The sequence below is a fragment of the Cydia pomonella genome, chromosome 26 (genome assembly GCF_033807575.1).
Source record: "Cydia pomonella isolate Wapato2018A chromosome 26, ilCydPomo1, whole genome shotgun sequence".
Lineage (NCBI taxonomy): Eukaryota > Metazoa > Arthropoda > Insecta > Lepidoptera > Tortricidae > Cydia > Cydia pomonella.
The window spans coordinates 4,820,414-4,829,834 of NC_084728.1; the positions used below are offsets into that span (position 1 = coordinate 4,820,414).

Below are 9,421 nucleotides of genomic sequence, written 5' to 3' on the forward strand. Positions count from 1 at the left end.
AAACTGCAGGTGTGTTATTGCTGACCTTATTTCCAAATTTTGTATGATAAGTATTAATATAAAAGCAGTCGAAATTTTGGGTAAGTCATCATTTCTTTTAAGTAAGAAAAGTATCACAAACATGTCTCGCTTTGCTTTCCTCGTGTTGTGTGTCCAAGTTTGCCTGATCCAGGTAACGTTTAGCTTATTAAATACATAATATCTTCTTGTCCTATCCCTTTATCTGAGGTCAGAGGAGAGCTGAGGGCCTACCACGAACCACGTTCGACGTGTTGCCTCTCTATTGCACTTGTAAATTCGTAGCTAAGTGTGACAGGGAGGAAACACGTCGAACGTGGTTCACGGTAGGCCCTCAGCTCTCCTTGTCTGCCTTTTTCACTGTTCCCGGTTTTGGGCTACGGTGTCACCTACGCCCCTACGCCTATCTCTTTTAGGTCCTTATTAATTCAATTATATCCAATCTTAACAATGGCTGCCACGATATCTCATGTATATTAGTAGCAGGGTAGGATCCCATAATAATATACCTACTTAAATTCCTGATCATGTGTTTTTTTGTTTTCGCTTTTTAAATAAATAAAATAAATATTATAGGGATATTCTTACACGAATTGACTAAGTCTCACGGTAAGCCAAGAAGGCTTGTGTTATAGGTACGAAGACAACGATATATATAATATACAAATACTTAAATACATAGAAAACATCCATGACTCAGGAACAAATATCTGTGCTCCTCACACAAATAAATGCTCTTACCGGGATTAGAACCCAGGAACATCCACTTCATAGGCAGGGTCACTTCACTACCCACTAGGCCAGACTGGTCGGTCGGTTTTTTAATTCGTAATGGCCAAGTTTTTAGGGTTTCGTAGTCAAGTAGGAACCCTTATAGTTTCGCCATTTCCATCTGCCCGTCTGGCCGTCAGTGGTTTAAGGTCAGTGATCATTAGTACTAAAAGCTAAAATTTGGCATGGGTGCTGCCAATCAGCAGAGAAAAATGACCTTCCTCTGTATAGAAGTTTGTATGAAAAGGTGCAAAGCGAATAGTATTGCTGTACAACTATAAATTAGGTACACGGACAAAATGTTAACAGAAAGTAGGGATATCTTTTTGCTATAGATTTAAGGATAACTTACACTAGACCGGGACGGGCCCAGTCCGAGGCATCCGCCACGTCATTTTCTATGACGGCTGATCGGTGATCATGTGGTGTTTTCCATAGAAAACGAAGCGCCGGATTTATTATGAAAGACATATTCAACGATACACCACACCACAAAGGACTGAGCCGGAGCTTCCGGCGCTTCGTTTTATATCGAAAGCACCACGAGGTGGCTTTCAATTTTTTTTATGTAAATCTGTTTCACATATTTGGAATTCGAAAGTTTGATCATATAGCCAGCTACCGTCGCCAGCTCAAGTGGCTTCCCATACGTCAGCGCCGTTCCTTTCGAATACTCTCCTCACTTTTCTCTATCCTATTCGAGCCCTCCACTCCAGAATATCTCAAATGTAACTTCAACTTTATGACCCCCCGCCCAGGCTGCGAGCTGCGCTCTGTCCGTTCTCTTAAACTCTCTGTTCTCCCTCACCATACTGGTTTCCTAAAGTCTTCTTTCGCTGTTCAAGCAATCCGTCTTTGGAATGCGCTTCCTCTAACGATTAGACAAGCCCCAAACAAGCTGAATTTCAAACGAACTCTCTACAAGCACCTGCTAGATACTGTCTAGTGGGACCCCCCCCCCTCTCCCCCCCCCCCCTGCCCCGCACACATGCAGAAGTATATTTATGTATATTGTATAGTATATTATGTAATTAATTTATATATGTATTTATAATGATAATTTGTGTAGTTTATAAAAGTATTATATATATTACCTATTAGTTTGTATACTGGCTTAGTAGTATTAGACTTAGTATTTAATTTTGGAATATTTTTTTTCACACTGCACCCACCTTAGCAAATTTCTGTTTGGCCCAGTGGTTGACTGGTAGAGAATGCCTCAAGGCATTAAGTCCGCCTATTGTACGTTATACTTGTACTTGTGCAATAAAGTTTAAAATAATAAATAATAAACCATGGGTCCGAAAATATGATAAAGAAATGTATGAAAAAGGATTAATAAAATGAATTTATTTGGCAGACTGTTCTGTGCGGGCTGCCGTGCGGATGCAATCAGATCTCTTACGCGCCCTCCGGTTGCGTTGGACTTGGCGGAGTAGGGAAAGTCATCGAAAAGTACAGTGTTAGTGCACCCAGCTGCAGTATTAATGCATATGAATACAGTGTACCTAGCGTCAGCTACAGTAAACCTATCAGCGTAAGTGCACCTAGCATCAGCGTGGGTGCATCTACCATCAGCAGCGGCTATGGCGCGTCGTACGGCGGCTCGGGCACCGGAGTCGTGAGCGCTGAGGGTATCGTCGGCGCGTCCGGCGAATCGGCCGTCGTCGGATCCGTGCCGGTGCTCGGCTCAGTGGCGTTCAGTGGCAAGGTGCCGGCGAGAGGCTCCGTGTCCATCCAGGGACAGTGCGGGTGTGGCTGCAAGGTTTAGGTACTGATGATGGAAACAAACTTTGGTTACTTAAAAAGTCTAAATGTTAGTGAATAGTAGTGAAGCAAGAATAATAAATGGAATGGCAATTTGTTAAAAGTTTTTTGTTTTTGTATTTTTGGCCCTGGCAAATGCCTTGAACCTCTATAGATCCAATGTAGATAGATTGTGACATTTTATCTAATTAGGTCTACACTTTATATTTACAGAGACTAAATTAAGAAATCCTTGTAAAATCCTACGTCTCGTTTAATTAGGTATGCGGTATTAAAAATACAAATAGCGAATGTAAGAATGACAAATTAGGATGACTATAAGATAAGGCTGCATCTAATACAAACTATATTGCAAACCGATAAGAAGAATCGATAAAAAGTATAGGATGACTAACGCTAGAACGGTCCGGGCAGGGGACAAGGCTTTAAAAAAACTAACACACTTCGTTGTCTATGACGGGTGATCGGTGATCACGTGATGTTTTTTATAGAAAACTGAAGTGTCGGACGCCCCGGCCCGGCCCCGGGCCGTTGTAGCGTGAGTCATCCCTGAGGCAGTAAAAAAATCAAAACCTTATTAAAAGATGGATGATGGTAGGGAGTCCGCTTAGTATTAGCTACCTATATTCAGTAGGTAGTAGGTCGCTCACGTTCATATCAGTTGCGTAGGTTGCCTATCGTAAATTTTACCTTAAGGGGCAGTAGGCTCAGAGAATGGAGTTTTTGAGAAGTCGTAGCGCTTACACTCAGTGAGAGTGAGAGAAGAACACAAACCTACTGGGCCTTAATGGATGACCAGATTTGACCTAAACTCAGCTCTAATTACAATGTTGGTGCTGATGATTAAATAATAATTAATAATTACAGGCCGGCACAAAAATATGTTAACAAGATAATCTAGTCATTGTTTTTGAAAATATTTTTTTTAGATTAGTTTTTGTTGAAGTAAGAAAAATATTCATAATAAAAATATAAATAATTTTCTACGTATTTTTTGGCCACCCTATGTCGTTTTACTTTAGGACTATTTAATTAACATACTCGTAATAAGTAAGTAAATGATGTTCTTGTGCGTATAGAGTAGGGAGTGCAAACCGGACTGATATTCAATCCAGCCGGATCCAGCCGGATTTTGACCAGAATCCTGCCGGATCCCGGCCGGCCGGGTCTGGTGTAGTACAAGAATTTTGGAGTTAATTAAATGACACATTTTTCAAGATTTTTGCGTAATATGAGAAATAAATCGATGAGTGTAGATAGACACCGAACCGATTATATATTTGAATTATCGCATACGATCGCTTCTGCCTTGATGAGGATTAACTATGTCGACATTGGTTAATTTTAACCGACTGATTTACCTTAGTCATATAGGGAAAAAATCAATGCATTTTGCTGTTTTATTATAAAATATGGCAATTCAAGTACACAAAGTCTTAGCGTCTGCCGCACCCGCAGCTGCTGGAGCCGCCGATCTGCTGAGTGATGGCGACGCAGTCCCCACAGCCGTAACACACCGGCGCCGAACCGCTGGTGTCAAACTTGCCCTCGAACGCCACCGCGCTCAGGTACGGGAGCGTACCGGACAGGTCCAGGTCGCCGGACAGGCCGAGGTCGGAGGCGACGGCGATGCCGGACGGCGCGATGGGGCCGGCGCTGGTCACGGTTAAAGCTCCGCCATTGTTGGACACCTCGATGGACTGGCAGCCGCAGCTTCTCTGAGCGGAGATGCTCTAAAACATCCAAGAAAATATACAGCTTTTGTATGAGAATTGTATGAGAAGAAAATATAAGTAAATTCTTTTAAAATTAACCATCATGTGCTTAGAACGAAATATCTTTTGGTCTGAACTCCTTTAGGTTACGGGCTCTCCTACTCTTGGTTTTTTTTTTCTCGAAACAGAACAAAATCGATTGTTTGGCATGTAAACTATAGCGAATATTGATTTATTCTATGTCAACTAAGTATTTTACTTATAAAACTACAGGATATTCAACATTTAATAGTTTATTGTGTTCATAATTACCTGAACCAATAAGGCAGCGGCACAGAAAATCACAGCCTTGAAAGACATTTCGTAAATTTGTTAGCAAACTAGGAATGAATATTCCGGTCGAAGACTCCATTTTTTATACTGTTCCAATATCTCTTGCTTAACTTCGAGGAAAAACAATTAATTAATAATATGCATTGAACATTATCACAAATAATGTAATAGTCTTGACACAAAAACCTATTAATAAATATTTAGTAAGAACGGAATTTCAGGCTTATCTTCAACATATTTCTCCATTCACATTACAATGTTAGTATAAAAATTGGTTCAAATTCTGGGTTGATCATTCTGTCAAAGAAGTACACAAGTCACGAACAATGTCTCGCTTCAGCATCCTTATTCTCTGCGTCATGGCTTGCCTGATCCAGGTAAAATAGGTTTAAAATTAAGTGAGGAAGCCACCATAAAGAAGTAAATGACAAAAACATATTTTGCTAATAATTTATAGATCGTGTGATTCATGACGACGCATGCCTTGACTCGTATTGTAATATTATTAAAGGTTAGATTTGACAAATCAGCGCGTCATCGTGGATGACACGATGACACGAACTATAATATCCAAAATGACATGTAAACTATTAATTTTATTAGTTTGCTTTTTAGAAAGACTTTCGACTGGAATTATTTAATGTTTTCAGAGTATTACCGATAAATTAAAAAAATAATTTGCACTATATTTCTTCCAAAATACAAAATTAAATTTCGCGTTAGCCATTTGAAAAATGAAATAATCTACTGAGATCAGAGACTACTTTGCAGGTCCTTTGATGGTGAATTTTACGATACTCATTTTGGAACGGATGCATATTCAAACCTATTTCTTCCACGAACAAAACTTAAGAAGTTTTCTTTTACATCTATAACTTTATTACAGATGGCTTTAAGCCAGAATTGCGGTTGCAACCAACTCTCGTACAACGCTGGCTCGTACGGCGGCACCGGCACCGGACAGGTGGGCGTGTCCGGCAACATCGACGCGTGCGGCAACACCTGCATCGTCGGTTCCGTGCCCGTGCTCGGCTCCGTGGACTTTGGCGGCAAGGTCGCCGCGTCCGGCTCCGTGTCCATCTCTGGACAGTGCGGATGCGGATGCAACTAAATTATTTTTAATAACCTTTTTTTACTCATTACACAAGTATTTCTAAATAAGAACTGGTTTTGTTTTTAATGTCAGCATGCGACTGAGTTTTGGGTGGATACTAAAATCTCCATAATAGCTACACTTTTTGCATTATTGTCTAAGAATTCTCGCTGATTAGTGTGGGGGATGGTAAATATTGTATTGGTTGCATCCAACACGAGTTTTTAATACCTACATAATTCATAGTAGTTTTGCTAAGGAGTAAAAACTTAGGAATGCGCGTTGTATACCTATGTCAGAAAAATAGTCATTTTATCATTTAAATCAATTATAATTATAACATAGAAAAGATTGCACTAAATAGAACGTTTTATGTGTATATTTACAATACATTTGGTGCTACTTTATCGCACGAGTGCGATGATGAGCACATTACGTATCCATGTCGGAAATTTAAAGGGCCATATGTACTGTAAAATGTTGCACGATACATGTCTGAATAGGCAATTTGCAACTCGTGTCGATTTAAATCACTCCCTTCGTGTTAAAGCACTCCGGTGGTGTTTTAATTTATTCCCACTTGCATTGCGTTGCATGTTTCTTATTTTTTGCAGTATTGAAATGTACTATTATGTGTTTCTTATTAACAAGGAAGACGATGACCTAGAAACATCTAATACGTGACATATCTCGCTATATGCATAATGTATTGAATTTAATGTGGCGTCATCATTACGTAAAACTACTTGCAACGATTGATAAAAATAATGTACCTGCCTAGTATTCATGTAGGAAAAAGGCGTGCATCGAATTTCAAAAAGAAAGATGCTATCAGTCATCTTTAGGATTATTTTACGACTTAAATGTTCGAAAAAAGGGGGTCTGATTTTTTTGGGATCATTGTTTTTTGACGTACCTAAGTATGTTCTCCGATGACTCCAGCTAAACCGGGCGGGGCCGGGCCGGAGCTTCCGGCGCTTCGTTTCCTATGAAAAGCACCACGTGATCACCGATCAGCCATCATAGAAAATTACATGTCGGACCCCTTGACCCGGGCACGGGCCGATCTAGCGTGAGTCATCCTTTTCGCGGCTAGGTCTGACTTTAATAGGCTCGAAAGGCTTATATCATCAGCCCTGGATCTCATGATGATCCTTAAAAATCGAAGGAACTCTTCAAATATCATTGGGGCAACTTATCTGCGCCAAGATATGAACATCTATGAACGAATATTTATGGTAGAAAAAAAACTTTAGTTATTTAGAAATAAATACTAATTTATTCAGTCAACAAAATTAAATAAACTTATAACATTAACAAAACTTAATACTGATGCTTTCTTGTTAAAAACACACACTCTTACTTAAAGCCCTATATTAAGTTTTGAGAATAAGATGATCAGTATTTGCCACTGACAAGAGGGTTAAAATTAGGGTTTCCCCTTATTTCTTCCGTGATAGCCACACAGTCGCCACAACCATACTCCACAGCTGCTGCGCCGTTAGCATCAAACTGTCCTTCAAAAGCTACGGCGCTCAAATACGGAAGGACGCCGGATACCTCCAACTCACCGCCGAGACTTAAGTCGGTGGCAACACCGATGCCGGACGGAACGATTGTGCCGACGCTAGTTACGAGAAAAGTTCCTCCATTACTAGGCACGTCAAGTGAGGGCACAAAAACAGGTTTGTTGGACTTGTAGCTCTCATTTTCGGAAACTCTGACGTAAGTAGGTTTGGACCTGGACTTGTAGCTTTCTTTTGCCGATGTGCTGACATGGTAAATAGGATTATAACTTTCTTTTTCAACCCTGACTGAAATAGGTTTGTAGCTTGATTGGGTGTCCTTTTCGGAAAAACTGATAGAAATAGGTTTATAACTGGGTTGGTAGTCGATTTCGGAAATAACGACGCCGTCGCTACTGTATACTGGGGGGCTAAAATCTTGAGAGCAGCCGCAGCTAGATGGCGCAGCAAAGGACTGAAAAGAAAAGTGATTTTAAAGATTATAAAACATACGATTATGCTACTTTATTAGTAGTAGTAATAGTAGTTTATGTAACTGCTACATAATAAAATGCATTAAAATACACGAGTGTGGGTTTAAGAAACGAACGAAGAGAGTTTCTTAATAGGATCACACGAGTATTTTAATGCCTAATTATGTACAGTTACATACACTATTTAATCTACACACATACTTATTATAAACTTTCTATGATATATTGACTAGCCCAAATTACAGCCAACGTTGGGGCATGTCTTGGCGAAACTCGGGGAAGTGGCGTGGCGTCAGGTGGGAACAATGAACATGTAAAAATACGCAAGTAAGTATAACTGATTGACTAGCACGTTATCTTTTCGCGGATAAGCAAAGTAATATTTTTTTGTTTTAATTTCTGAAATATGTCGCACGAGTAATTAAAAATACGACAATTCAACAGTAAAATTAGTTTAACTGTATTGCTTCATTATAAAAAAAAATTCTATCCTAAAGTTTCAAAAAAGTCTTGCCAAAAGTCTTTCATAAATAAATAATAAAATTATTATAATATATATTTATTAAATCATTTCTTATTTACCTGACCCAAGACGGCAATAACACAAAGTACAACTTTAAACGCCATTTTAACTATCACTTTCCTTTTTAGCAGTTTTCTTAACAATGACTTAGTTTTCGAAAATATTGGTTTATATGACCCATATCTAACTATTGCCTAATTAAAGATATGTATCGAGTTTTAACTTTATTGTGAAAAGTCGTTTTGTAAGTAGTTTTCGGGTACGCTTATCGCTTTTCACCGAAAGAAATAAAATAATTTATCACTGACCTATTTCTCCATATTACATGAAAGTTTTAGTATAAAAGGTATTTTAGTACGAGTCAATCATTTAATTTCTTTTAACGAAGAAATATCATGCTGCCCCGCTTTGCTTTTTTAGTTCTATGTGTGCAGACTAGTCTAATTCAGGTAAAAAAAAGCCTTTTATTTTAGACTTTATTTTTTTTTCTATTTAATAAGCTTATTTAAGCAAGAATAATTTCAAGCCTGTATACTATGAAAATTTGCTCAACCATATCAACTTCACACTTCAAACATGCATTTATTGTATCAAAAAAATAAGATTCGTCGAGGCTGAATATCTAAAAAAAACGAAAATTAATAAGTTTAACAGTAAGTTTGTATATTTACACATATTCCTTCTACTACTTCAACTAATTTTCATGAATGAAATTAATTGTACCTATCTACATTCTTATAAATTATTTTTAACTTTATACTCCTCAGTACAGCTCCTTAAATAAGGTGCACATTAATTAATACAGATTTATTTCCTCACAGTCTACTCTGAGCGATGAACCATGCGGGTGCGGCCAAATCTCGTACGAATCCTCCGGACTCAATCTCGGCGCCATTGAAAAATACAGTTCACTTAGCTTAATCCCGCCCAGTCTCAGCTTAAGCGCGCCTACGCTCAACCTGGGGGCATCTGCCCTCAGTCTGAGCGCGCCTGCTTACGGCGGTTCGGGCACCGGGCAGGTCGGCGTGTCCGGCGACATCGGCGCGAGCGGCACCACCGTCGTCGTCGGCTCCGTGCCCGCGCTCGGCTCCGTCGAGTTCAAGGGTATAGTGCCGGCATCCGGATCGGTTTCTATTACCGGACAGTGTGGATGCGGGTGCCAGTGAATATATAATATTAAAAATAAATGAAAATTACGTACA

At 39.3% G+C, this 9,421-nt stretch overlaps 4 protein-coding genes across 4 annotated transcripts; 2 read left to right on the forward strand and 2 right to left on the reverse strand.

The window, feature by feature from the left end:
• Positions 1-38: 38 nt before the first annotated feature.
• On the forward strand, positions 39-5,768 carry LOC133531855 (uncharacterized). The gene is made up of 4 exons (XM_061870250.1): positions 39-172; positions 2,150-2,554; positions 4,868-4,981; positions 5,491-5,768. The coding sequence occupies exons 1-4, from the start codon at positions 44-46 to the stop codon at positions 5,713-5,715; spliced, it is 873 nt and encodes a 290-aa protein (XP_061726234.1). The 5' UTR covers positions 39-43; the 3' UTR covers positions 5,716-5,768.
• On the reverse strand, positions 3,943-4,677 carry LOC133531828 (chorion class CB protein M5H4-like). The gene is made up of 2 exons (XM_061870221.1): positions 4,584-4,677; positions 3,943-4,289 (listed from the first exon to the last, which is right to left on the reverse strand). Exons 1-2 carry the CDS (start codon positions 4,629-4,631, stop codon positions 3,993-3,995), a joined length of 345 nt encoding a protein of 114 aa, XP_061726205.1. The 5' UTR covers positions 4,632-4,677; the 3' UTR covers positions 3,943-3,992.
• A 1,185-nt stretch (positions 5,769-6,953) lies between the features above and the next one.
• On the reverse strand, positions 6,954-8,423 carry LOC133531825 (uncharacterized). The gene is made up of 2 exons (XM_061870217.1): positions 8,279-8,423; positions 6,954-7,677 (listed from the first exon to the last, which is right to left on the reverse strand). Exons 1-2 carry the CDS (start codon positions 8,321-8,323, stop codon positions 7,096-7,098), a joined length of 627 nt encoding a protein of 208 aa, XP_061726201.1. The 5' UTR covers positions 8,324-8,423; the 3' UTR covers positions 6,954-7,095.
• Positions 8,424-8,465: 42 nt separating this feature from the next.
• Positions 8,466-9,421, forward strand: LOC133531827 (chorion class A protein Ld2/Ld41-like). Its single transcript, XM_061870220.1, has 2 exons — positions 8,466-8,668; positions 9,041-9,421. The coding sequence occupies exons 1-2, from the start codon at positions 8,615-8,617 to the stop codon at positions 9,383-9,385; spliced, it is 399 nt and encodes a 132-aa protein (XP_061726204.1). The 5' UTR covers positions 8,466-8,614; the 3' UTR covers positions 9,386-9,421.

Excerpts from the sequence above, each read along its gene's own strand:
- LOC133531855 (XM_061870250.1), top strand. The coding sequence starts at position 44 with ATGATAAGTATTAATATAAAAGCAGTCGAAATTTTGGGTAAGTCATCA. Across the intron at positions 2,555-4,867 it reads AGTGCGGGTGTGGCTGCAAG|TATAAAAATTGGTTCAAATT; the intron begins GTTTAGGTACTG and ends TTACAATGTTAG. Across the intron at positions 4,982-5,490 it reads TCATGGCTTGCCTGATCCAG|ATGGCTTTAAGCCAGAATTG; the intron begins GTAAAATAGGTT and ends ACTTTATTACAG.
- LOC133531828 (XM_061870221.1), bottom strand. The coding sequence starts at position 4,631 with ATGTCTTTCAAGGCTGTGATTTTCTGTGCCGCTGCCTTATTGGTTCAG. Across the intron at positions 4,290-4,583 it reads CCGCTGCCTTATTGGTTCAG|AGCATCTCCGCTCAGAGAAG; the intron begins GTAATTATGAAC and ends TGGATGTTTTAG.
- LOC133531825 (XM_061870217.1), bottom strand. The coding sequence starts at position 8,323 with ATGGCGTTTAAAGTTGTACTTTGTGTTATTGCCGTCTTGGGTCAG. Across the intron at positions 7,678-8,278 it reads TTATTGCCGTCTTGGGTCAG|TCCTTTGCTGCGCCATCTAG; the intron begins GTAAATAAGAAA and ends TTTTCTTTTCAG.
- LOC133531827 (XM_061870220.1), top strand. The coding sequence starts at position 8,615 with ATGCTGCCCCGCTTTGCTTTTTTAGTTCTATGTGTGCAGACTAGTCTA. Across the intron at positions 8,669-9,040 it reads TGCAGACTAGTCTAATTCAG|TCTACTCTGAGCGATGAACC; the intron begins GTAAAAAAAAGC and ends ATTTCCTCACAG.